Source organism: Antedon bifida, chromosome 9 (genome assembly GCF_963402885.1).
Source record: "Antedon bifida chromosome 9, ecAntBifi1.1, whole genome shotgun sequence".
Taxonomy (NCBI): Eukaryota; Metazoa; Echinodermata; class Crinoidea; order Comatulida; family Antedonidae; genus Antedon; species Antedon bifida.
Window position 1 is genome coordinate 6,183,572 of NC_136234.1, and position 27,882 is coordinate 6,211,453.

Genomic DNA, 27,882 nt, shown 5'->3' on the forward strand with positions numbered 1-27,882 from the left:
CTTTAAAATCCAATATGTCTGCCTCCGTAGTCAAAAATGTGGAAGAACAAATAAATGCTTAAAATTAATGTTTTTACGCTGTGTTCAAGAACAATTTGGTTACTATTACTATATTGAATAATATAATCAGCTAATTATGAGTTTTTTGGGCTACAAAAGTAATGTTGAAGAAGGAGATTTGGTGATTATTTTCCTAGGCCATGACTCGATGTTACCGCTGACAGTACGCCAGGGTGAAACCACTCAAACCCGCTTCGGAGCGCTCCGGCACTCCCAAGTGATAGGAAAACAGTATGGTAGTAAAATAGAGACGCTCGGTGGGAAAGGCTTTGTGTATGTACTCCACCCAACACCAGAGTTGTGGACTGTTAATCTACCTCATAGAACTCAAATTCTTTATTCAACGGATATTGGAGTCATCATTTCACAGCTTGAACTGAAGCCTGGCTCAGTTGTCGTTGAATCTGGTTAGTACAGTAGTAGCCTAGTATCAATTTTCTAATAAAGTTTTTCTCTGACATTCAATCATTTCGTATAATAATATATATTTAATTTGTTTATTTCATAAGCATCCAAAACGTTGAGCACAAACTTGCCAATTACAATACAGGATAGATAAACAGACTCATTTGTTGAGGCTTAGGAAGTGGAGTTGAAAGAGTTGTGAGTCACAAACCTGGCACTAGGTCAGGATTGAACCCTGGACCTTGGGATTGGAAGGCAAGCACGTTAACCAACAAGCTACAGCTCCACTACTCCACTACTATATGCAACAATTTGATTAATATGTGTAACATCATTACTCTCCTTTTAAAGGAACGGGAAGTGGCTCTCTGTCACATTCTTTGGCTAGAGCAGTAGCTCCATCTGGTCACCTGTATACGTTTGAATTTCATGAGCAAAGAGCAGCGACTGCAGAAAAAGAGTTCAAAGATCACGGCCTTTCAAACTTAATTACTGTCCAGTGTAAAGATGCTATTCAGGTATGAACAAACTCATCTTAACTCTACTAGTACTAGATATTAAGCAAGCAAGGCCCTGGATAAAAGTGAAGATCAGCTGAAGGGAATCAATTTGTTTTTAAAGCAATCTATGTCTATCTATGAAGAAGAAGTGTGTTATATGTACAGTCTTTCATTGAAGAATATACAATGTTAAATAATATAGTATTTTCATTATTATTTAATCATATAGGATGGCTTTGGTATGACAGATGTAGCTGATGCTGTGTTTCTTGACTTGCCATCGCCATGGTCTGCATTACAGCACGCCAAAGCTGCATTAAAAGCTGCTGGTAAGATTAATCTTTTCCTTCCAAATGCTTCAGATGTTATATTCAATCATATTTGTATTTCAACAATTTTTGTAATTATGTGTGTCCTTGTCGACCACAGTGTTTTTACTACTGTACTAATATTTGTTTTTTAAGGTGGTCGCATTTGTTCATTTTCCCCATGTATTGAACAAGTACAGAAAACGTGTTTGGAACTGACTGCGCAAGGTTTTGACGAAGTAACAACACTGGAGTGCCTTCTGAGGAGTTATGACGTACGCACAATCAGTTTGCCCGTACCGAAGCTTGGATTTGAAGCGGAAGATTTACAAGAAAAATCTGACAAATCGGTAAGAAATATAAGTGATACTTGTGATGACATAAAAGAATCTGTTTTAAAAGATGATGTTGACAACTTAAATGTTGAGGAAGTTGCTGAACAAAATGTAGCTAAGGACATTCACAGAGAAACGGGGAAAAAACGGAGATTTAACGAAGATAAGTTTTCTAAAGGTCAAAGCGGGTCAAATAAAAGTTGTGTTACAATGAGATGCACAACACAGGGCAAAGAAATGCCAGGTCATACTGGATATCTGACCTTTGCTACACTCTTTAGAAAATGAGTTCTCCAATCGGCAATTGTCCACCACAAGGATATTAACTGGTAAAGTCTTTCTGGTAAGGTTTACCAATTTCCTGAGCGTTGTACCTGCCCATTTATTCCCATGGTTACATGTGATTGACAGGTCACCTGAACATACCCACCAACAGTATCGTGAGATGAGCACGTGTATGACACTGGTAGTGACGTCATAACATCGTTAAGAAATGCCATCTCTTGATTGGTTGTTTCTTGTTGCGGAATACAATCACTCTGGTCTAGACTATCAATGATTTCCATCGCATGGCTGTACGGAATACGAAACTTGTCAACATCTCGTTTCAGTCGGTCGCAAACCAGTAACTTGGCGGCGCTCTTTAATGCTTCAAAAGGTTTGTAGGTCGTACTGGATTCTGTGACGTAATCACTATGTCGTCTGATTTCATCTGTGGCGACATCTGAAGCGCCCTCACACTCTATGCAAGGTATTCTGTCGTAAAGTAAATCCAGGCTGTTTGGAACTGGTCCTCCGTTTGAAAGAAATGTTTCTCTTTGCGTTGCCGATTTATCTAAATCGTCTTCGCACATGGTGTCGTCAAAAGTAGTTGATACCAAAACTGTTGCTGATTCACTGATGTTCTCTGTAGTAAATTCTGGTTCAGTTATCTCAACATTGTTGCTTGATACTTCATTCACATAGAACTCCACCTCCGATGGTCTATGAAATTAGAATTTCAGATTATTATTTGGTATTATATAACATCTAAATAAATTCCTGTCATTTGATTGGACGATTGTGGGTCACATGGCATGCAATAGTACGCACTATTGAGCGGTCGTTCAATAGTACTTTTTCCTTTTTTGTGTGTACCATTACACTCATAAACATTCATTATTTGGTAACATTCAACATCGATACTATATATAATAATTCTCAGAATATACATGAAAATAACAATGTTACCGGATAATGTGGTGTTCCGTAATGAAATGCGTGGATGTACCCGTTTCTCCAGCGTTTCTAATTGTTACGCTGGCATACCGGTGGGCTCCACATGTCGACAGAAGTCGGATCAGAGCCGATGATTTTTTGGTGCCACCTGAACATCGAACCACTGTGAAAAGATGTAATAAAAAATAATAAGCTGACAATTGTTTGTATGTTATTCGTTTGTAAACTCAATCGCCAATCTACCGAAATGATTATTACCTCGCGTACACACTTTTAATACGTCATACACATATTTCAATTCGTCACGTACACATACTTTTTACTGTACGTCACGCGCACATACTTTTAATACGTCAAGTCTTCTCGGATAAGTACTATAAAGGTCCAGTGTATGCCTATTGCTCGTGCACTTTAAAGAACCTAATACATCTTTCCAGATGAATAGGGGGTTACCCCGGTGTACAGTTCACAAACACTGTCGTGGACAGACGTAATGGCGCTGTAGTTGGCTGCCGATGATACGATGTGACCCTTGAGAAGAATGTTGTTGAAAAGGTGTAACGTCTAAGTCCACAGCGCTGTGATCTTCACAAAATAGCGCTATATAAATGTTGCATTATATATACGTCACGTACACATAGGGGTGTACTTTTGATTGATACGTCACGCGCACATACTTTTAATACTCCAAGCACACGTACTTTCAATACGTCACATATGCGTACAATTAATTGTACATACTTTTTAAATGAAGTGATCTTGCAATGTTAAGATCTTCGTGGTGTACAAGTCTATACCAAGATATACCTTCTAACTCGTGTTCATTGTATCCCGTGTAGAAAAACACACTGTTAACAAATAAAATATATTAAAGTGCAATCTTAACTTTCTAAAGCTCTTTCTACAATATCAAAAGTGTGATGTGCCCAAATATGGTAGTGATGTGCCCAAATATGGTAGGGATGTGCCCAAATATGGTAGTGATATGCCCAAATAAGGGAGGCCTTAAAGCAGACCTTAAGACATAGAAATGACGTGTCGTCGATAAATATGTAGATATAACTCTACTATTTTTTTAGTGAACATGATTTGTTATAGCATAGAGATTAAAAAATACGTAGGCCTAATTTTTGTTAATAACAATAATTTAGTTTAGCGGGGTGTAGTGATAAATACGCAGACCTAATATTGCTGAAAGTGGCATGCAGTTATAATTAGATCTCGCTTATTAATGATGTATACAAACTTAAAATAAACCGGCTGATACAATTGATCGAATCACCTCATTATCTTTACAAGCTAAATTGTTGTAATGCTATTTCCTTTGTATGAAATACCTTAAATAGGCCTAATTGTAGTAGAATCTACTGTTTATCATTTAACTTTATTTTATTGGCAAAGAACATATGTCGTTTGGAAGACACTAATTAAACAAAGTCTGCTATGGAATACAAGTAAACCCCCGGTCATCAAATATTGTATTTGTACTATGTTGTGTATAATTGTATTTTTGGCGGTATTTGCCTTCCATACCGATCATCAAATGTGACTATAATAGATAGTTTCTGTAAGTTTTTTTCTTACCTTGGTGAAGCCTTTAGTATTTTCATATCAAGACTGTGCAACATACAGAACGTCTCGGTGTTGTAGGGTGCCATCTCATCGTCGGTACCAAACGACCAGCATTCTATCGGTAGACAGGTTAGCATCAGAGCACGGTCCGAATGTCTTTGTGTATTACAAAAATATGGAGAATAACGTCCTCGCATAAGAATTTTCTGTAACAAATCAACACAGATTATTATTAATATTCATCAGTTGCGAAAGCGCTTTTGAGGAACACTAGTTATTTGCGATATGAGGAATATACAGTCAATGTTACTTGCATTTTTCTGAGTAGTTTTATTTTGGGGTTTTTTTTCAAATCCGAGAAAGATAAGTTTCAATATTGTATTGCTGATCGATAAAGTACTAGGTCTATTTTCAACAATTGATTTGTTAGACTAATTTGCATATTTTATAACAAACCATCAAGTTGTACCTTATTTTTAAGAGTTGTATCATTGCGTCGCATGTTGCGGGCAGTGTTCATTCGACAAACGAACGATATTTCGTTATCACCACTGAAATCTATTACATAGAATAGAAAAAAAACGAAAACAAATGTTTGTCAGTTATAAAACAACATATAAATAATTAAATTCAACCAAAAATCCATTGACTGGCCAATTTGACCATTTTTTGCTTTAAATTTTTCAGGTTAAATACATTTTGTTTAGATCCAATTTTTGGTCCAAGTGGATAACTACTATGTGACATTAAAATGGCATTCAACAAAAAAAATTATTATTTTTATCGGGGTTGAGGGGGGGGGGGGGAGGGGTGTGTCAAACGTCAAGTCAAACGTATTACGTAAATACGCGTGCCATTCTATGGGTCAAATTGATCGCGCGGCAGGAAATTCGTACTGCAATTATAAAACGAAATGTCAAATATTATATAGGCCTACCATTTTGTTGAAAGGCGTTTTTAGAAAGATGATTGTAAATGACGTCATGATCACGTGAATCAATAACACTGTAAATATCTCCACCGGTTGCCAGCAGCTCTATCTGCATTATAAAAAAAATAACGAAATCTACACATCAAAAATATAAATATCGCTATAGAAAAAGAACGAAATCTACATAAAAAATATGAATATAGCTAACGTATCAATGTGCAAACGAACATATATTTATTTTTTCAATATTTTAACTTAAAAATGTTTCCCAATTGTGTTCACTTACCATCGAATGACCAAGATAATCTGTCACATTTTCTGAAACGTAAATCAGTTTTCCGTCACACTTCACAACCATCAGAAAACCGTTTACTGCCTTCATATAAATAGTTAATAAAACATTTATTTATTTAGTTATGTTGTTTAAGCGTATTATTGCAATTTATTACCATTAGTATGTTTTGTGCACTGTCCTGACGGTCAACTGACAATCTTTGTCTACACTATCAAAGTAGTTCGACAAGAAAGTGTGATGTTCCCAAATATGGTAGTGATATGCCCAAATATGGTAGTGATATGATGTCATCGTGTCCATATATGGGCACATCACATTTTTTTTTGTCACATAAATTATAGTTATGTCTAAATATAGTGTAGACAGAGCTTTTAGTCCTAACTATTTTGTGTTTTTTTTAAATCTCATTGTAAAGTAAACAAACAAAAGTAACAAAGTTAGTAGTAATTTTATTATATTATTTCCTTCTTCTCTTTGAGTTTCAAGTAATATTGCTAAGTAGGCCTATTCATTTATGCTGCCATTAATATTCATTCATTTGTCACGGCTTAAGTATTAATTAATTTGAATGTTCTCAATTTTGATCATCAAATTACTCGTATTGCCACGGGGCCTTTTGTGCATAGAGTGACATAACACTGCTGGGAGATAATGAACAGATTGACATTTATTTAGGATTTATTTCGTTGTTTTCTTTACCATTTTTCATTCTTCTGCGGACGTTGATCAAACATTTGATAAAATATGTTCGTATTTCAGGAGCCTTCGATTTGCTACGACCTTTGACCTATACGTTGCATGTTGTGTGTTGTTGGCCTCTGGACCTAATCCGTGAAAACTGTGATGAGGAGTCGCATAAAACGCGTCCTCGCATGCGCACTATGAATTGAATGATGAAATATTTATTAATTGACATGATAACTAACCTGAGTAAAATCGAGCATAGGAACCAAACTTATCAGATTATTTGGTATTTTGAAGCCTGTAAAATGAATTAAACAATAAATCTATAAAAAAAAAAACAACGGATAACATTTTGGTTAAATGATTTTTTGTTTGTAATTCAATTTGTAAAGATTTTACTTGTACAGTACCGTACAAAATACAATACAAAATTAATGTTTACGAGTTGGTTTTCGTTCGGTTCAAATAATGGACCTTGATTAGACCTTTATCCGTTCAATGGAACCAAATAACCAACGTGATGTTTTGTGAAATCAAATCAATCAAATGTTTAGTATGGTAAAGTGCAGTTTTTTTAATATATTGCAACTTTCTATCGAAACTTAGGTTTAACACTGAATATCTAACAATATTAAAGTCAACTTTAAAGGAAATGCTACCGTCATATTTTATTATTTTAATCAATTGCCATTGTGCTGTTAAAATCAGTTACTGGACAATTCCAGAAGTACCATCAAAGCAAAGAGCAAATATGAAAACCCAAATAGTACCAGTACGTCCTTACTTTACTTGCTCTATGATATTCCTCTTTGCAAACAGATAAATTGTAGACAGACGGAAGTTAAGTATCTAGCCATCGTAATGAGCATTGTGTTATGTTGTTAAGTACATGCTACTTGTTTAAGTAAGATGCACTCGATATTACCCGACAATAAAACGTACTAACTGGCTTGATATGTACCAAGACAGATACACCATTAATTAGCAGGAGCCCACTCCACATTCGTAAAACGTTAACATGTATACAAATATTAGAACATTTATTGGTGGTTCATTGGAATCTACCGTAGGCCATCTTCTTTTTAAACAAAGCGTTGGTTTTTGTTCTATACTGATATAGAAATAGACATACAAACTTAATGTCAAAGGTGCTTCTACAGCTCATTGTGTCGGTTGGTTGGTTGGTCGGTCGGTTCGTAAACACTAACTCAAATTTGCGCACGCGACTACAGCCATGTATATGGCATTGTTTTTAAAAAGCATTACTTATTTATTTACATAGTTTCATCGTGTTTGTAATATAAAAACTTATGATGGTAGATAACTGAAATAAAAACCAAACATCTATATTTTACACAACAACACAATAAGGCTCTTACACATTCACAAACATGATCGTTTCCATGAATAAACTGCAATTTTTTCTTTTAGTTTTCAATTTTTCGAAATTTTGAAAAACTGTGTTTCCTTTGGCAAAATTTGTTTTTTTATATTCTGCAAATTCATGTTTTCTGATGCTATCAAGTACAGGGCAGGTTAATAGAAAGTGAATTGAATCTTCCTCTTTCGTTTAAAGTACCATCATTGATCAATCAATACTTATAAAAAGATTGTATTTATTTGTTAAGCGTTTAGAAAACCTAAAAGCTACCAAAACCAGGACAAAACCCATATAATTATATGTTTTCCTCCAATGGATGTTAGCTTACACGTCTGTGATCTGTAGCATATTTAAACATAATTATAATGCATCTATGTTTTTATTGTGGGTGGAAAAATACAACCAAATTGAAATTGAATATAGCTCTTTTAGTTTATCTTTAAAAAAAAAGAAATATTGTGACCTACAACAAACGAGAAAGAAAATTCTAGATTCTATCAGTATAGAGTTTTAATAATCAAAATCAAAATAAACATTTCTTTCCTTCAAAAGCAAAAAAAAGATAGAAACATAATCAATAACAACAATGAAATGTAAGAAGGTTTAAAATAAGAAAATGTAACTTACAAATCATAAATTTTATCAGAGAATCAAAAGAAAGTCAAAATTTCTATTACGAAATAATGATGTGTAGTGTCCGTTTTTCTTACCTGTGTTAAAGAAGTTTCCCTTTCTAATATAAGAGCATGTCAATGACATAATATGTAGATATGACAACCTGGACTTGACTGTGTCATGTAGTGGTAACATATCCCTTAGTTTCTGTATCTCGTTATTAATAAGGTCACGTCGACATTTTGAAGATGTTCCTTCAATTCGTATCATTTCTACCGATGATTTTTCCCAACTTTATTTAATATCGATAATCTGTCTTGCATTGATGTGTGCTCCAGGGAGAAATTGGTAACATCCATGAGTTTATCAATTGTCAACCGTTTAATTTATACCCCTGCGTAAACCGCATGCGCAAACCACATGCGTTTTTTTAAACCAATCAACGCATTGCATAACATAACACCATTTTGTATAAAAATTGAAGACCATTGATAATATTGTAATAATGTAATATGTTCGTCGTCGTAGTCCAGTTTTAGAATTCATTATCTTTTATGTTCTTATAATTCTTTAATGTCGTCATTATCATTACTCATCATCATTGTCATCATCTTCTGCATCATCATCATTATTATCATCATCATCATCATCATCATACATCATCATCATCATCATACATCATCATCATACATCATCATCATCTTCATTATCATCATCATCATCTTCATTATCATCATTATCATCATCATACATCATCATCATCTTTATCATCATCATTATCATCATCATCTTCCTCATCATCATCATTATCATCATCATCATCATCATCATCATTATCATACATCATCATCATCATCATCTTCATCATCATCATCATCATTATCATCATCATCATCATTATCATCTTCATCATCATCATTATCATCATCATCATTATCATCTTCATCATCATTATCATTATCATCATCATCATCATCATCATCATCAATATCACTATCATTCTTCTTTCATCATCATTGAGGGTTAAAGCGATTGTGCTAATAATAACAAACTAAAGCTTTCGTTTACGGCGCGTTCATAAGTAACATTTTAGATACATGATTCCGATTAAGACCAATTTACACAGTATTATAAAATAACGGTAATAAAAATATAGAATCTATTTTATTCCTTATGACTGTTTACACACAACGCGGAGGGGACGGACGATTTCCGCTTAGGATAGATACAGATTCTACGTGGGACAAGATACGCGTTTTTCCGCTTACCGTTACCGCTCGTCTGTGCAAATTTACGCCGTTCATCCTTATTGCTAAATATTGTTTTGAATATTATAACATGTCGCAGCATACAAAGCATAATGACTAGAGCAATTAAAAACAGGGAAGAAATTTCACTCTTCTCTGATTTAAATTACAATGAAAAGATCCGAGAGGTTTCCATCAATTAAAGATTGAATTCGTGATCTGCTGATTAAAATGAAGTATGGCGATCTCGAGTAGGCGTTCCTAACCCTCGATTGAATTATAAATATTTTACATTGTAAGTACGTTTATGATTTGTAAATCCGTTTGACTTAACTGGTTACCATGGTAAAATAGTACGATGCCTGTTGAATAAATACAATTAAAGTTATAAACAAGAAAACAAAATTGTTTTTTTAAACCGTTGTTTGCACATTTTATTAGGCCTAATGTTATGTTACAAAAAGTGATTGTATAAATTAATTTATGCCCATGTTGCGTGTCATATTATGTTTTAAGCGTACTTTTATGTCATGTTCTATAATATAGTAAAGTATAATGTCAATGTCATTTCAAGATTTTTATTCAGTAATAGTTAAAATATAAATTGTAGTACAATGATCTTACTAAATTTTCCCCTTAAAGTTGCATTTAAGTTTGGACGGAATTGTCAAGTAATAATAATAATAATAGTTCTTATATAGTCCATATAAGCAAGCTCTCAATGCGCTGAACATTATCACCCCAGTCATTTTTTTTTTGGATCAAACACATATGGAAACATACTCCCATACAGGTATAAGTAAAAAGAAACCAATGAATGAATGAATTAATTGTTAAATTATTTTATAATACTGTACATTTATTAATTTATTTATTTATTTTTAGGAAATAAAATTATTCATCTTTAAAACAAGTTCCTAATCAACAAGTCGCTAGCAGGAAAATATAAGATTATAACAGTAAATTGCATAGTTAAATAACAAAAGTACGTAAAGTTGTCTACACTATCAAACTAGTTTGACAAAAAAGGTCTGATCTGCCCAAATATGGTAGTTATATGCCCAAATGTAGTAGTGATATGACATCATCATGTCCATGTATGGGCACATCACATTTGTTGTCACATAAAGTTTGATAGTGTAGACGAAGTTTAACACTAACAGTGAATAACGATATATTACAAAACGCTCGCCGGTTGCTCACACCATGAGCTGCGCGTCACGTCAGTACGTGCGCAAAAAACACTGTGAAAGAGTCATGTTGTGTGTGATAGGTTAAATAACTTGCGTATGCGCAGTTAGAACTATCCAGGTAAAACTTTCATGTGAATTTGTTTGTTTTTTGTTTTTTAAACAATACAGCATTTATCTGTAATCTTTTGGGTTTTGTAAGGTAAGCCACTGAGCTATCGGTCGGTTGTGGTTGTTGACGACATTGGTCCAATACTCCAGTTCTTCGCACGAGGTATCCCATCCAAGCTCAACCTGAAAATATAACATTATACTAAGCATAAATATACATTATTATTCACATAATATGTCCTAAACATTTGTTGATAAACGATATTTTGAAAATGTGTACACAGTAAAGTATATAAAGTAAAACTGTACTCAAGAGGCATCTTTGACTCCTGAGTATTTAGGTCCAAACATTAAGATCTGTCTACACTATCAAACTTTATGTGACAACACAATGTGATGTGTCCATATATGGATATGATAATGTCATATCACTACCATATTTGGGCATATCACTACCATATTTGGGCACATTATTTACAATATTCAACAACATTACCTTTGATATGGCATGGTGATTCTTCATCATATCTTTGCTCATCAAGGTCACAACGAAGCGTACATCATTCATGTTCACATTTCCCGGTGGTACCAGAAACACCAGTTGCTCAGCCCACTTTGGTGTTGTACTTATCTTTGCCATCTTCGTTCTTTTCTTTTCTAAGCGCGTTTGGTAATGAAACAATTCTATCTTCACGAAATAACCTACAGCAAATACGTATAGTATAAATTATTGTAATTGGATTAGTTGAATAATTAAATAATACTGGTGTATTGGGTTTTTGGTATTGCATTTTATTGTCTGAATGGGTCATCCGAACTGTCGTTTGTGATTGGTCAAATCACGGGTTGTTTGCGTTGCGCGTCGACTTGCGTCCAAGTGGGAACCAAGCTTTAAGGCCCATTTACACTAGGGCGATAAGGATCGACGATAAAAAGATAAATATGCATTTTTCATACCTGAAACATAAAAATGTTTAAAAGTTTTCATCCTAGCCTAGAAAGGATTATCATATATGCTGCCTTTGATGAAATAATATTTCCACACGTCCAATCAAATGACGTCATGATTAGTAAGAGCAATAATATCGTTACAATACAACGATTTTATTGTTTTTATTGATCATGACGTCATTTGATTGGATTTTCAAAAATATTATTTTTATCAAATACAGCATACATGATTATCCTATAGTTCTAGAACGAAAACTGTTCTAATTTCTTTCGTTTCATCCAAGAAAAATGTATGTTTATCTATTTATCGTCGATCGTTATCGCCCTAGTGTAAATGGGCCTTTACTAAGCTTAAGTAGGAGTGGTTGATGAAGGTTCTAGAACCCTTATTATATTATCTTCTTCTCCGTTTTTAAAATACTATTTCAAACTAGAACAATGGGGTTATTTATTAGACTCCTGATATAGTGGTATAACGCTCTGTCTACGCTATCAAACTAGTTTGACAAAAACAGTGTGATGTGCCTAAATATAGTAGTGATATGCCCAAATATGGTAGTGATATGACATCATCATGTCTATATATGGGCACATCACATGTTTTGGTGACATAACGTTTGATCGTTTAGACAGAGCTTAAGTAAACTTACTACTAGCACTTGTAGTAGGTTTTGGTAAATCTCTAGCCTCTGCTATGTACATAACAACCCGAAGAGCGCTTGCTTGGTACACTATAGACAAATGAAGATCACCGAATTCGGGCTGTGAAATGGAAAAGATCCTATTAAAATATTGATTATTATCGTGTTTTTAAAGTACTTCATATAGCCAGACTGACTTGCAATTGTCAGTTAGATTCTATCTAGTGACAGCTGCATAATCGGGTGTGATTATGGTATTCCATGACATTTCACTCTTATCTCTGAGTTTGTTCTTAGTTTACAAAGCAATGTATGTTAGTAACTTAGGGAGATCAATACTTTACCTGTCTAAACTGATGCTAGGCTATGTTGGTGTAAACCTGTACGTTTTGGAACAATATTGTTGTATTTTTTTACAATAATAATATGGTTTTTGAACATGGTAGTATTAATGGTTGTGTTTTTGAATTGGATTAGTATATAGTCTATCAATATGATTGATTTACCTCAGGAGTTGATTCCTCTAGTGTCATTACAAATGCCTGCCTAGTTGAAAGGTCTATGTTCTCTAACGGTAGCTCACATACACCTACACGATATCTACCTCTGCCGGATGTCTCTTTGATGTACACCTCCAGGAGGATGGTGATCTGCCACACGGACGAAAATGAAATTCCTTCCAGATCAAACACCTCCTGCCAATCCACGTCTGTCATTGCCTAAATTTAGGAAAAGTGTCATAATTATTATTTGCTGATTAAGATGTATTAGAAGTAGTGCCGTATTTAGTTTGTACAGTACAGTAGCCTATTTACTAAATATATATTTTTAAATCCATAATAGATTTCCGGTAGAGTGGGAAATAACTTAAAAACAACAATAATAGAAAAACAAAACTCACGTGGCTGATTGGTGAATTCTTAGTTTTAAACTTCTTTTGTTTCCCTGGTAACACACTGCCTTTTACGAATACCATTGGCTGCTTAAAGTGCTCCCTATGTTTATCAGGCATTTGGATTCTTGTTGCCTATCAAATATAAATAACGTCATCATTTTACTTTACGCGAATTTCTTTACGTGTGTCTTCCACACGTGTATTTTAACTATATTGCCTTTATTATACTTTTTACCACCACAACCTGTTGTGATTCTATCTTAAAATGTTAATTTGAACCGTATACCTTGTCAATGACGATTCGAAGTTTTTCTTCTTCAGGAAAGTGATCAATTGCAAAACATAGTTCAGGGTATGTACCTGCAGGAGAAGACATTGTTACTATGCTATATGATAACAGTAATGTGACATGACCTATTATACAGAAAGTGTTCTTTCTCTCTCTCGCCTCCCCATTCCCCATTATTTCTAAATAGCGAACATAGTATACGTGTAGGCCTGTACGTGTCGACAAGATACATTGTGAATTACTGTACAAATATACAATGATAATTTGAAGTGTGGCTTCCTGATTTGACATGGGATATTATCAATCAATCAATCAATAATTCCATTCAAGTGATCATTGTTACTCATCATATAGAGCTTATTCATAGACGTATTTTTATGACGTTAACATGTAATCATACGGGGCGCCGTCCGGGACATTATGTCAACATAATGTGACATATAGTTCGTAATTCTATTCGGACATATTATGTTTACATAATTAGCATTGTCCCGAACTGCGCCCCGTGTAAATATACTTGTATGTTAATATCACCTTCTGTCAATCGTAAGTCTTCCATGGATGGAGCAAATGCCCTGAAAGATGCTGCCACTCCCGATGGGACACGATAGAGTTGCTGGCGGCGAGACATCATCATTGGTACGCTAGTAGTCCGCTTAAAATCAAAGTGATAATTAAGTTTGCTTTGGATTACGATAACTCCTCAACATATATTGATACATGTACTTAGTGTATTGCGCCGCGTATGACGTCGTGTATTTTATTTGTTTAATGTGAGTTACTATTGCAATGAATGTTTGGTACAATATCATATTCCAATATCATTAGGGCTGTCTTATTCCAATCAATCACATTAAGTTAGCAATAATTATTGGTAGAGAAAAGAATTATTTGACAAAACTTCTCCAGTTATTGTTTCTTTTTACGTAGCGCCACCAGCCACCATTTTAATGTTTTATTTTTCGAAACGAGCTCAAATATAGGTATGAAAAGCCATGTGTGGCAAAATATTTCTTTTTCAATAAGGCGATATGCAATAATAAATTGATTCAATTCTACCTATTAATATTATTATCGTTCGTACAACCATTTTGGCTTAAGCGATTCGATATATCCCACTTAGACTCAACCCAATGACGTAGGCGCAACGCACGTGAGTTGACCAATCACAAGAGACAGATCAGATGATCTAACGCATCATCGTGATTGATCAAATTGCGGCGGTGCGTTGCGTTGGTAACCAAGCTTTACCTCTGGTAGCGGTATGTTGTTGTTTGTAAATTCACATATAGAAGCCGATTGTCGGTAAAGTTGCCGAGACTTATCTGTGTAAAAATTGTTTGAAAAATTATATTAAAAAAACAACAAAATATCGAAAAAAAAAAGCAACCCTGCCATTACACGGTTAATATAAGAGATAAAGCAAACAAGTGGACGTAATATCATATAACTAATCTGTTAACATTGTTACCAACCTGTTGACGTCAGTTTCATCCGGGTCACAGTGCCAACATTAGAAACGTCATCGGTCGGGACAGCCGCTGTTAACAAAGTACTTTCATCTATAATAATATAACCACAATATGCGTTTATAATGGTTTTAATATCAACACTTTATACATTGCATCTGTAGATAGATGGCGGCATATTCAAACTTTTTCCTGTTACATTTAATTCTTGAAAAGCGCGCCTCTTTTCTATTCGTTAGGGTTAGTTTCAAATTTTCCGAATTTTGTTGATTTCGACAAAATGGGGCTTCAAAAGTATAATTGTTATACCATGGAGGTATAATACCTCCATGGTTATACTTACTTGCTATTCGAACGGGTGTAACACCAAGGCTAGAATTAGAACTGTCTGAGAGGGCGCGGTCTCTGGTGCTCCTTGTCGTCAGTGTATCTATGACAACCGGTGCGCGCTGTGTCATAGGTTGCAAAGGAATAATGAATTGAGGGGGTGAAGCAAGGGACATCCGTTGATCTATAGTTGGTGGCAGCCTACTAGTTTCACTTGCTTTAAACGAAGACACGCCATCTACAATAGATATAATTAGTATATACACATTTGATATGTCTTTTGAATATGTCATATTTTCACTTATAAAATGACGAAATAAGAGGTTTAAAAAAAACCCATGTAGCCAATTTGACAATTTTTGGCTTTAAACTGCAGTTTTTTCGATCCAAATTTTTGGTCAAAGTGGATTTCTATACATACATACATATGGGATCCTCCTCTATCATCCTCTATCTATCTATCTATCTATCTATCTATCTATCTATCATGTGTCATTAAACTGGCATATTTAACAAAAAATGTTGAATAATTTTTTTTTCAGGGGGACAATACATCCTTTTAAGTCTGGTTCCCATATATTAAGCGTGGTTCCCACTAGAACGCAACTCGACGTAACGCAGCGACGTATCGACGCAAAGTGCTGTATTGCGTAATCACAATTGGGAACCGACGACGCAATAATGCTGCAAACATCGCAAGTTTGATTTCACGCAGGCGGGGGCAAACACAATTATTGGAAGGGCATTTTCTTACGTTGCGTAGATTGCGTTACGTTGCATCGCAAGTGGGAACCACGCTTAAAGCAACGCAAGCGATTTGACCAATGACAAGTGACTGTTCGAATAATCCATCGCTTGTGATTGGTCAAATCACTTGCGTTGCGTTAAGCTCTGTCTACACTATCTAACTTTACTGACTGGAATACTACTTTCATCTCTAGTCACATTAGCAACAAAAAAATACCGTATGTTTTAAATTTCTGTAAGGTTTTTACAGATGTTTCAATGCTTGACTAATGCGGCCAAATGCCGATGCCACTATTACATTAGAGTTGTATTATTCATTTTAAATAGTCTTGATTGCCGACCATGAAGCAGACACAGAAACAGATTGAGAAACAACCGATTTTACAACGTAAAGGTAAGAAAATAAAAATGTATTTGGCATTATTAAAGCTTGGTCTTGGTTATCAAAAGCGTTTAAGCCGCAAAATATGAAAATGTTTAGGCCTATATAATAACCTAAAAGTGCATACGAAAGTTGATCTAGCTACTAGAGTAATTGAGTTACTGCTATTTATAGTTATAGCTATATGCTATTGAGTTACTGCTATTTAGATATGCTATATGCTATTGAGTTACTGCTATTTAGATATGCTATATGCTATTGAGTTACTGCTATTTAGTTATAGCTATATGCTATTGAGTTACTGCTATTTAGTTATAGCTATATGCTATTGAGTTACTGCTATTTAGTTATAGCTATATGCTATTGAGTTACTGCTATTTAGTTATAGCTATATGCTATTGAGTTACTGCTATTTAGATACAGCTATATGCTATTCAGTTACTGCTATTTAGATATAGCTATCTATTGAGTTACTGCTATTTAGATATAGCTATATGCTATTGAGTTACTGCTATTTAGTTATAGCTATATGCTATTCAGTTACTGCTATTTAGATATAGCTATATGCTATTGAGTTACTGCTATTTAGTTATAGCTATAATGCTATTCAGTTACTGCTATTTAGATATAGCTATCTATTGAGTTACTGCTATTTAGATATAGCTATATGCTATTGAGTTACTGCTATTTAGTTATAGCTATATGCTATTGAGTTACTGCTATTTAGATATAGCTATCTATTGAGTTACTGCTATTTAGATATAGCTATATGCTATTGAGTTACTGCTATTTAGTTATAGCTATATGCTATTCAGTTACTGCTATTTAGATATAGCTATCTATTGAGTTACTGCTATTTAGATATAGCTATATGCTATTGAGTTACTGCTATTTAGTTATAGCTATATGCTATTCAGTTACTGCTATTTAGATATAGCTATATGCTATTGAGTTACTGCTATTTAGATATAGCTATATGCTATTGAGTTACTGCTATTTAGATATAGCTATATGCTATTGAGTTACTGCTATTTAGATATGCTATATGTTATTGAGTTACTGCTATTTAGATATGCTACATGCTAATTGAGTTACTGCTATTTAGTTATAGCTATAATGCTATTAAGTTACTGTTATTTAGTTATAGCTATATGCTATTGAGTTACTGCTATTTAGATATAGCTATATGCTATTGAGTTACTGCTATTTAGTTATAGCTATATGCTATTGAGTTACTGCTATTTAGATATGCTATATGCTATTGAGTTACTGCTATTTAGTTATAGCTATATGCTATTGAGTTACTGCTATTTAGTTATAGCTATATGCTATTGAGTTACTGCTATTTAGTTATAGCTATATGCTATTGAGTTACTGCTATTTAGTTATAGCTATATGCTATTGAGTTACTGCTATTTAGATACAGCTATATGCTATTCAGTTACTGCTATTTAGATATAGCTATCTATTGAGTTACTGCTATTTAGATATAGCTATATGCTATTGAGTTACTGCTATTTAGTTATAGCTATATGCTATTCAGTTACTGCTATTTAGATATAGCTATATGCTATTGAGTTACTGCTATTTAGTTATAGCTATAATGCTATTCAGTTACTGCTATTTAGATATAGCTATCTATTGAGTTACTGCTATTTAGATATAGCTATATGCTATTGAGTTACTGCTATTTAGTTATAGCTATATGCTATTGAGTTACTGCTATTTAGATATAGCTATCTATTGAGTTACTGCTATTTAGATATAGCTATATGCTATTGAGTTACTGCTATTTAGTTATAGCTATATGCTATTCAGTTACTGCTATTTAGATATAGCTATCTATTGAGTTACTGCTATTTAGATATAGCTATATGCTATTGAGTTACTGCTATTTAGTTATAGCTATATGCTATTCAGTTACTGCTATTTAGATATAGCTATATGCTATTGAGTTACTGCTATTTAGATATAGCTATATGCTATTGAGTTACTGCTATTTAGATATAGCTATATGCTATTGAGTTACTGCTATTTAGATATGCTATATGTTATTGAGTTACTGCTATTTAGATATGCTACATGCTAATTGAGTTACTGCTATTTAGTTATAGCTATAATGCTATTAAGTTACTGTTATTTAGTTATAGCTATATGCTATTGAGTTACTGCTATTTAGATATAGCTATATGCTATTGAGTTACTGCTATTTAGTTATAGCTATATGCTATTGAGTTACTGCTATTTAGATATAGCTATATGCTATTGAGTTACTGCTATTTAGATATGCTATATGCTATTGAGTTACTGCTATTTAGATATAGCTATATGCTATTGAGTTACTGCTATTTAGATATAGCTATGCTATTGAGTTACTGCTATTTAGTTATAGCTGCATGTTATCTTTCATAGCCAGTCCTCAGTGACTAGTTCACACAGTCACTACTTAAAAGTAGGCCTTCTAGGTAGGCCTCCTAGTTCCGTAATAATCAATATGTTGATTGTAGAACTGATGAAGATGATACAAACATAGGCTACGGTACTGCTGCTATATATGACTGTATTAATTTGATGATGTTGGTATTCTTTTTTTTAAGATACTCCGCCCAAACGGAAGATTCGCTATGTAATTACGTTGTTATGTTTTGTTGGGAATGTTTTAATCTATGCTATTCGAGTGAACTGGAGTGTTGCGATCTTAGCTATGGTGGCCCATCCACAAAATCATACGAATTCAACAGTAGTAGATAGGGTAAATCTTGTTATTATTGATTATAATTTACTGTGAACCACATTACAGTGACTTTTCCATTTGTTTTGTGATAAACTCGATTTAAAAAAAATCTACTAAAACTCGGCTCCACTTGAACGCAATGCCATGACGTACGCACGTAGTAGGTAGGTACAATGCAAGTACGTGATTTGACCAATCAGAAGCGACAGTATTGGATCCATCGCGTCGTTATTGGTCAAAATAATTACTCGCGTTGTGCGCTTCGTCTTTGCGTTGCGCACTACGTCCAAGTGGGAAGGACCAAAACAATGTGATGAAGGCAGATGACACCTTTTTTATTGGTAAACCTAATTAAGCTCTGTCTACACTATATAACTGTATGTGACAAAAAATGTAATGTGCCCGTATGTGGACATATTTAGGGATATCACCACCATATTTGGGCACATCACACTTTTTTGTTAAACTAGTTTGATAGTGTAGAAGAGCTTTAGAAATAAATCAATGTTTCTTTAATGTTGCAGGATGCGCGTGTGTTTGACTGGAGCATGGCAACACAACAAGCCATTCTTGGCTCATTTTACTATGGCTATACAGTGACTCCTTTTATTGGAGGTTGGCTAGTTGGGCGCTTCGGTGGTCATCTTGTTTTTATGACTGGAATACTACTCTCATCTCTAGCCACATTAGCAGCACCGTCCGTTGCAAACATCGGAGTTGGGTTTTTAATTTTTACCAGAACTATTGATGGCATTGGACAGGTAGAGTATTCATTGAGATTGCCTAATTCCATTTCTGTAAAATATTGTTTTTAAAATGTCGTAACAAACTCGTAACACTTTTAGAAAGTATTGTGTAGTGTAGAATCGTAACCTTTCTATTAGGCTACAAGTCTTGAAATTCAACCTGTTTTCTGTTATCTTCTCTAGGGTTTTACAATTCCAGCATTGTTAGTTATGATAAAAAATTGGTCAGAAGTAGACGAACGCACTACACTGTTGGCAGTTGCTTGTTCAGGTATGTTTTAGCCAGAGCCATATTCAAACACATGGCTCTGGTTCCTTTGTGAAGGGATTCCACGACGTGAACCTCATCTGTATAAAGCTTGGTTCCCACTGGACGCAACGAAAGGACGTAAGTGGTTCTAAAGCTTGGTTCCCACTGGACGCAACGAAATGACGTAAGTGGTTCTAAAGCGTGGTTCCCACTAGAGACGCAACGTAACGCAATCTACGCAACGTAAGAAAATGCCCTTCCGATAATTGTGTTTTCTCCCGCCTGCGTGAAATCAAATCTGCGATGTTTACAGCACTGATGCGTCGTCGGTTCCCACTTGTGATTACGCAATACAGCACTTTGCGTCAAAACATCGCTGCGTTGCGTTACGTTGCGTCGCTAGTGGGAAGCACGCTTAAAGCTTGATTCCCACTAGCGACGCAACGAAAGGACGTAAATGATTCTAAACACGTAACGAAGAGAATTATTATATATAATCCCACTGTATTTAGCGTTATATTGCGTTTAATTACAAAGAAGAGTGATGCTATTTGCCATACGTATCACGCAGGCTAGGAAAACTTATTTCATTCATTGTTCTTAGGTTCGAGTGTTGGACCAATTATATCCAGTTATGTCTCCGTCTTGTTGTGTTCATCGAATTCGTTCCTAGGCGGGGGTTGGCCATCAACGTTTTACTTATATGGTAAGTTTGAATAACAAAAAGACACCACAATAAAAAAAAAACTCTTTAAAAAAACAGCAGTACGTACAGCAGAAAAAATATAGGCCTATCTAGATACAGCACTGAAATTGGGGTGTGATTAGGAGTGAAACACATGTGATGTTATGAAATATTTATAATATGATAGGCCTACTGGGCAAATTTAGATACAGCAACAAGAATTTTGAAGAGAGAATAGATCTATCCCTAGCTGGTCTAAAGCTCTGTCTACACTATCAAAATGTGATGTGCCCATATATGGACATGATGATGTTATATCACTACCATATTTGGGCACATCACACTGTTGTTGCTAGTTTGATAGTGTAGACAGAGCTTAATGAATAAATGTGTTCACGGCCTTGTTCCACCAACGAGATTATTAAACGAAATTGAGCTGAATGGCGATGATAATCATACTCACTTGACACGTGGACTAGAGCTAAATAATAAATAATAACACCCTACTATACCATCAGTAAGATGAAATCGTTCACAAAGTTGTAGGCGCTAAAATATGGAATAACCTACCAACTGAAATTAAAAATATTTCCCAACAATATTGCTTCATTCAAAACTAAATATCGATCTAATTTTTTGTCTCACAAAACTAAACAATTTTTCCCCTGATTTGTTTGTATTCAAGACAGGACCACAATGCACAACAGGTTTTCTTTTACCTGATTGTGTAATCCTGGATAAATCAAAGAATCGGGTGGATATGACATGCACCAATATGATATGATTAATATATGATTCCAATAAGTGTAGTTAAGTTATTGTTATATATTGTTATGTATTGTATATGTACGTCGTCAACACAAATATCTGTGTGTTCCATTTTACAGGAACGTGTGGTGTTATTTGGTGTTTTTTATGGTGTATCCTGGGATTGAAAATAGGCATACAGTCGAAACAGAAACCATCAGTATGTACAAATGATTTAACCAGATTCGCACCCTCTCCCTCTTAAGCTTAGTTCCCACTAGGACGTAACGCAAAGACGTAAACGCAACGTAAAGTGTGGTTCCAACTAGAGCGACGTATCGACGCAAAGTGCTGTATTGCGTGATCACCAGCGGGAACCGACGACGCAATAGTGCTGCAAACATCGTAGGTTTGATTTCACGCAGGCGGGGGCAAACGCAATGAGTGGAAGGGCATTTTCTTGCGTAGATTGCGTTACGTTGCGTCGCTAGTGCGAACCAAGCTTAAGCGAGTTAACCAATCACAAGCGACAGTTCGAATAATCCATTGCTTGTGATTGGTCAACTCACTTACGTTGTGTTACGTCTCTAGTGGAAATCAAGCATTATTCACGAAATGTGCCCCTGTAACCGGTTTTTGTTGAATATGCATGTTGTCTTTGCAATTAATTAGATGGTTTTTTTAAATATACGATTTGCCACATGGATTAAATATGTCTAATAATTATTCTGTTTGGAATTTAATAAAGCATTATAACGGACGTGTCTATGATCCAATATACCGCCGCCGTGTTTGAGTTGAATACAAGTAAACCATTGTTGGAAAAGATGATAGAAAAAAGTAAACCACATGTTGATTATGAACCTGTTTAATTAACCCGTAATTAATTAATTCCACCAAACAATACGATTTGCCACATGGATTTAATGTCTAATTCTGTTTGGAATTTATTAAAACATTATGACGGCGCCGTGTCTATGATCCAATATACCGCCGCCGTGTTTGAGTTGAGTACAAGTAAACCATTGTTGGAAAAGATGCTAGAAAAAAAGTCAACCACAATGTCATGTTGATGATAGTTAAATGATGTTCTCTAAATGTGTTAAATAGTACGTTAAGCGTGGTTCCCACTAGAACGCAACACACGGACGTATCGACGCAAAGTGATGTATTGCATAATCACAAGTGGGAACTGACGACGCAACAGTGCTGCAAATATCGCAGGTTTGATTTTTCACGCAGGCGGGGACAAACACAATTATTGGAAGGGCATTTTCTTCCGTTGCGTAGGTTGCGTTACGTTGCGTCGCTAGTGGGAACCAAGCTTTAGCATATGAACCCGTTTAATTAACCCGTAATTCCACCATTAAATGGACGCAGCGCATGAACGTGGGCGTAACGCAAGAACGGCGCGCAACTCAAAGACGTGCGCGCAACGCAAGTGAGTTTACAAATCACAGTTTAGATAACGTGCAGTTGCGTTGCTTTCTAAAGCGTGGTTCCCACTAGAACGCAACGCAACGTAACGCAGCGACGTATTGACGCAAAGTGCTGTATTGCGTAATCACAAGTGGGAACCGACGACGCAATAGTGCTGCAAACATCGCAGGTTTGATTTCACGCAGGCGGGGGAAAACAAATTAATGGATGCGTCGATACGTCGCTGCGTTGCGTTCTAGTGGGAACCACGCTTTACGCTAGCGACACAACGACATAACGTTACGTAAGGGATTTGACCAATTGTCAATAGTCAACTCAATTTTCTCATTCTCACCGATTTCTCCATCTTTATCGTTTCAAATTAATTAAATTTCAGAATATCACCGGGCGGTTTAGAATTAATGTTCTGTGCCTGTTGTGTTTATATATATATATTTGTATTTTCTTCTGACTAGGTGAAGTATGCTGTTCCCTGGAAGAGATTGATTAAGTCAGCGCCTGTTTTATCTCTGTGTCTCGCTCAGTTCTCATTCGATTTTGGATACTTTCTCCTTCTTGTAGAGATTCCAATGTTTTTAAAAACAATATTAAAATTCGATATGAAAATGGTAAGTTTCGGCAGCAGGTAAGAGTGCGATTATATTATTTGTATTATTAATATTATATTTGTATTATTAATATTATATTTGTATTATTAATATTATATTTCTATACAGTCTGGAATATTAAACATTGCTCCTCACATCTGTATGTTTTGTATGAGCGTTATCGGTGGGTTTCTCGCAGACTATTTGATTTCGCGCGAAAAACTAAGTGTAATTGGAACTCGGAGATTACTTCATGTTTTTGGTGAGTATATAGAAAGGTATTGTTATTATTGTTAATATTTATCAAAGAGTAAAATGGTTTACTGTCGTTAAAATAAAAGATAACAATAGTATTATGTGTGTTAAAAGAAGACCCACGTCCCACGCAGTATCGAAGTAATAAACTTATACCGACAACCCAACCAATGCCCCCCACCCCCCTCATTTGGGTCACACTTTCACGGTGGAATCTAAAGTCATGTCTACACTACTACACTACGACAAAAAAATGTGATGTGCCCAAATATGGTAGTGATATGACATCATCATGTCCATATGTGGGCACATCGCATTTTTTTGTCACATAAAGTTTGATAGTGTAGACAGAGCTTAAATTATTATCTCTTCTCAGGCTTTGGTGTTTCATCTGTCCTCATCGTAGCACTGGGGTACATTCAGAACAGTTAAACGCTTTCAGTGGTCCTCATGGTCTCTGCGTTTGGTCTTTATGGATTTAAATTTTCTGGAATCAATTCCAATGTTATGGATATTGCACCTCTTCATTCAGGAATAGTAATTGGCATTATGATTTCGCTTGGAAGCTGTGCAGGATTTATTGCACCAACCTTCCTAGGATTGCTAACACGTACAAACGTAAGAAAAAGAAATATAATATACAGTCGACCGTCTCATTTCGTACCCCTTGGTCTGACTGGCGTTCGTAAATGAGAAGGTTCGGAAAAAGCACCCTCTATCAAAATCAGTGGTAAAAGCATGCCCAAACAAAGGCCATGTATAGGCCTTCTGTGCATAGTATAGTAAGAAGAACAAACAATATCAAAAATACAGTATAAAACAATCAAATGTAACATGTAAATTAACACTTTGACTGCTAAAAAGATTTATATTTCTGCTTTTTGTTACACACATTCTCTGTACAAAAATTCCATCGTTTACTTTTTATTATTGCATATTTTGATACAAACTGTAATTTACGAACGGCGCCCCGTGCAGCGCCAGCTATATAACATTATGTGCCACGGCGCCCCGTACAGCGCCAGCTATATAACATTATGTGCCACGGCGCCCCGTACAGCGCCATCTATATAAAATTATGTGCCACGGCGCCCCGTACAACGCCATCTATATAACATTATGTGCCACGACGCCCCGTACAGCGCCAGCTATATAACATTATGTGCCACGACGCCCCGTACAGCGCCAGCTATATAACATTATGTGCCACGGTGCCCCGTGCAGCGCCAGCTATATAACATTATGTGCCACGGCGCCCCGTACAGCGCCAGCTATATAACATTATGTGCCACGACGCCCTGTACAGCGTCAGCTATATAACATTATGTGCCACGACGCCCCGTACAGCGCCAGCTATATAACATTATGTGCCACGGCGCCCCGTACAGCGCCAGCTATATAACATTATGTGCCACGACGCCCCGTACAGCGCCAGCTATATAACATTATGTGCCACGACGCAGAGCCATATATAGAGAGAGTTACGGCATTGCGTTCACGGATTTTAGAAAGTCACGTGGTGTGCACACCGGCCATGTTTGTGTCCAACTATGCCTATGTAGCGTATGGAGTCGAGTCATTTGCTTAAAAAATGTATAACATTCACAAGGCTTTAAATATCGAATTTAATATCAAAACAATCAATTTGTTTAAAGGTTTTTGTTAAGATAATAACGAAATCATAAAGTTACTGCGAACATGATTTTTAAACAACAAAATGTAAAAACAATGCATTACTATAGAGAATCGCTGTACAAACTAAACGCGCACGCGTAGAGCGTGCATGGAGCGCACAACCAGAGCCGTTCCGAAATTGCTATTTTTGTTGTTTTTAATCATGTTCGCAGTAACTTTATCATTTTTTTTATTATTTTAACAAAAACCTTTAATCAAATTGATTGTTTTGATATTAAATTCGATAATTAAAGCCTTTTGAACGTTATACATTTTCAAAACAAAAGACTCAACTCCATACGCTACATAGGAATAGTTGGACACAAACATGGCTTCTAATCCATTCGAAGTCGTAACTCTCTCTATATATGGCTCTGCCACGACGCCCCGTACAGCGCCAACTATATACCATTATGTGCCACGGCGCCCCGTACAGCGCCAGCTATTTATTATAACATTATGTGCCACGGCGCCCCGTACAGCGCCAGCTATAACATTATGTGCCACGACGCAGAGCCATATATAGAGAGAGTTACGGCATTGCGTTCACGGATTTTAGAAAGTCACGTGGTGTGCACGCCGGCCATGTTTGTGTCCAACTATGCCTATGTAGCGTATGGAGTCGAGTCCTTTGCTTTTAAAATGTATAACTTTCACAAGGCTTTAAATATCGAATTTAAGATCAAAAAAATCAATTTGTTTAAAGGTTTTTGTTAAGATAATAACGAAACTATAAAGTTACTGCGAACATGATTTTAAACAACAAAATGTAAAAACAATGCATTACTATAGAGAATCGCTGTACAAACTAAACGCGCACGCGTAGAGCGTGCATGGAGCGCACAGAGCAATTTATTGGAAAGAGTCGGAAATTGAATGGATTAAAGCTGTTTTTGTTGTTTAAAATCATGTTCGCAGTAACTTTATAACTTCGTTATTATTCTAACAAAAACCTTTAAACAAATTGATTGTTTGATATTAAATTCGATAGTTAAAGTCTTTTTAACGTTATACATTTTTAAAACAAAGGACTTAACTCCATACGCTACATAGGAATAGATGGACACAAACACGGCTTCTAATCCATTCAAAGTCGTAACTCTCTCTATATATGGCTCTGCCACGACGCAGAGCCATATATAGAGAGAGAGTTACGGCATTGCGTTCACGGATTTTAGAAAGTCACGTGGTGTGCACACCGGCCATGTTTGTGTCCAACTATGCCTATGTAACGTATGGAGTCGAGTCATTTGCTTTAAAAATGTATAACATTCACAAGGCTTTAAATATCGAATTTAATATCAAAACAATCAATTTGTTTAAAGGCTTTTGTCAAGATAATAACGAAATCATAAAGTAACTGCGAACATGATTTTAAACAAGAAAATGTAAAAACAATGCATTACTATAGAGAATCGCTGTACAAACTAAACGCGCACGCGTAGAGCGTGCATGGAGCGCACAACCAGAGCCGTTCCGAAATTGCTATTTTTGTTGTTTAAAACCATGTTCGCAGTAACTTTATAATTTTTTTATTATTTTAACAAAAACATTTAAACAAATTGATTGTTTTGATATTAAATTCGATAATTAAAGCCTTTTGAACGTTATACATTTTCAAAACAAAAGACTGAACTCCATACGCTACATAGGAATAGTTGGACACAAACATGGCTTCTAATCCATTCGAAGTCGTAACTCTCTCTATATATGGCTCTGCCACGACGCCCCGTACAGCGCCAGCTATATAACATTATGTGCCACGGCGCCCCGTACAGCGCCAGCTATATAACATTATGTGCCACGGCGCCCAGTACAGCGCCAGCTATATAACATTATGTGCCACCGGTTGTTTTTTTTTCAGAATACTTTGTTTGAATGGAGAGTTGTATTTTGGACTGTTGCTGCTCTTCAACTGCTTGGTTTACTGCTACTACTCATTTTTGGTACTGATAAGCCGCAAGAGTGGGCTAAACCAGATCCAATTGAAGTAGAAATGAAAGAATAATTTTACTTTGTATTTTAAAAAGTAAAAGATTATTTATAGTAGGTTACAGCAAGTATATCAATGACTATAGTCTGGTTTCCATTTGGAAGCAACGCAATGACGTAATTGAAACTCAACTGATCGTAATATTTGGATTCGTTTTGTATGTGTTGTCTAGTATTGATTTTTTGCTATACTTATTATTTACACATTTCGCGGATTCG

General features: G+C 35.4%; 5 protein-coding genes across 5 annotated transcripts; 2 read left to right on the top strand and 3 right to left on the bottom strand.

Annotated features, from left to right (window-relative positions):
• Positions 1 to 3,012, top strand: LOC144851671 (tRNA (adenine(58)-N(1))-methyltransferase catalytic subunit TRMT61A-like). Its single transcript, XM_078709248.1, has 4 exons — positions 1 to 467; positions 817 to 983; positions 1,195 to 1,294; positions 1,430 to 3,012. The coding sequence occupies exons 1-4, from the start codon at positions 137 to 139 to the stop codon at positions 1,894 to 1,896; spliced, it is 1,065 nt and encodes a 354-aa protein (XP_078565374.1). The 5' UTR covers positions 1 to 136; the 3' UTR covers positions 1,897 to 3,012.
• Positions 3,013 to 5,579: 2,567 nt separating this feature from the next.
• LOC144852262 (neuronal PAS domain-containing protein 4-like) lies at positions 5,580 to 8,673 on the bottom strand. Its single transcript, XM_078710039.1, has 3 exons — positions 8,400 to 8,673; positions 6,551 to 6,606; positions 5,580 to 5,705 (listed from the first exon to the last, which is right to left on the bottom strand). The coding sequence occupies exons 1-3, from the start codon at positions 8,572 to 8,574 to the stop codon at positions 5,580 to 5,582; spliced, it is 357 nt and encodes a 118-aa protein (XP_078566165.1). The 5' UTR covers positions 8,575 to 8,673.
• Positions 8,674 to 10,847: 2,174 nt separating this feature from the next.
• LOC144851819 (synaptotagmin-A-like) lies at positions 10,848 to 11,606 on the bottom strand. Its single transcript, XM_078709449.1, has 2 exons — positions 11,349 to 11,606; positions 10,848 to 11,035 (listed from the first exon to the last, which is right to left on the bottom strand). The coding sequence occupies exons 1-2, from the start codon at positions 11,490 to 11,492 to the stop codon at positions 10,916 to 10,918; spliced, it is 264 nt and encodes an 87-aa protein (XP_078565575.1). The 5' UTR covers positions 11,493 to 11,606; the 3' UTR covers positions 10,848 to 10,915.
• Positions 11,607 to 12,439: 833 nt separating this feature from the next.
• On the bottom strand, positions 12,440 to 13,480 carry LOC144852264 (synaptotagmin-7-like). Its single transcript, XM_078710040.1, has 3 exons — positions 13,346 to 13,480; positions 12,951 to 13,163; positions 12,440 to 12,565 (listed from the first exon to the last, which is right to left on the bottom strand). Exons 1-3 carry the CDS (start codon positions 13,454 to 13,456, stop codon positions 12,440 to 12,442), a joined length of 450 nt encoding a protein of 149 aa, XP_078566166.1. The 5' UTR covers positions 13,457 to 13,480.
• A 3,033-nt stretch (positions 13,481 to 16,513) lies between these two features.
• LOC144852265 (sialin-like) lies at positions 16,514 to 27,679 on the top strand. Its single transcript, XM_078710041.1, has 8 exons — positions 16,514 to 16,565; positions 19,151 to 19,305; positions 19,812 to 20,048; positions 20,217 to 20,304; positions 20,888 to 20,989; positions 21,856 to 21,935; positions 23,611 to 23,763; positions 27,536 to 27,679. Exons 1-8 carry the CDS (start codon positions 16,514 to 16,516, stop codon positions 27,677 to 27,679), a joined length of 1,011 nt encoding a protein of 336 aa, XP_078566167.1.
• Positions 27,680 to 27,882: the final 203 nt, after the last annotated feature.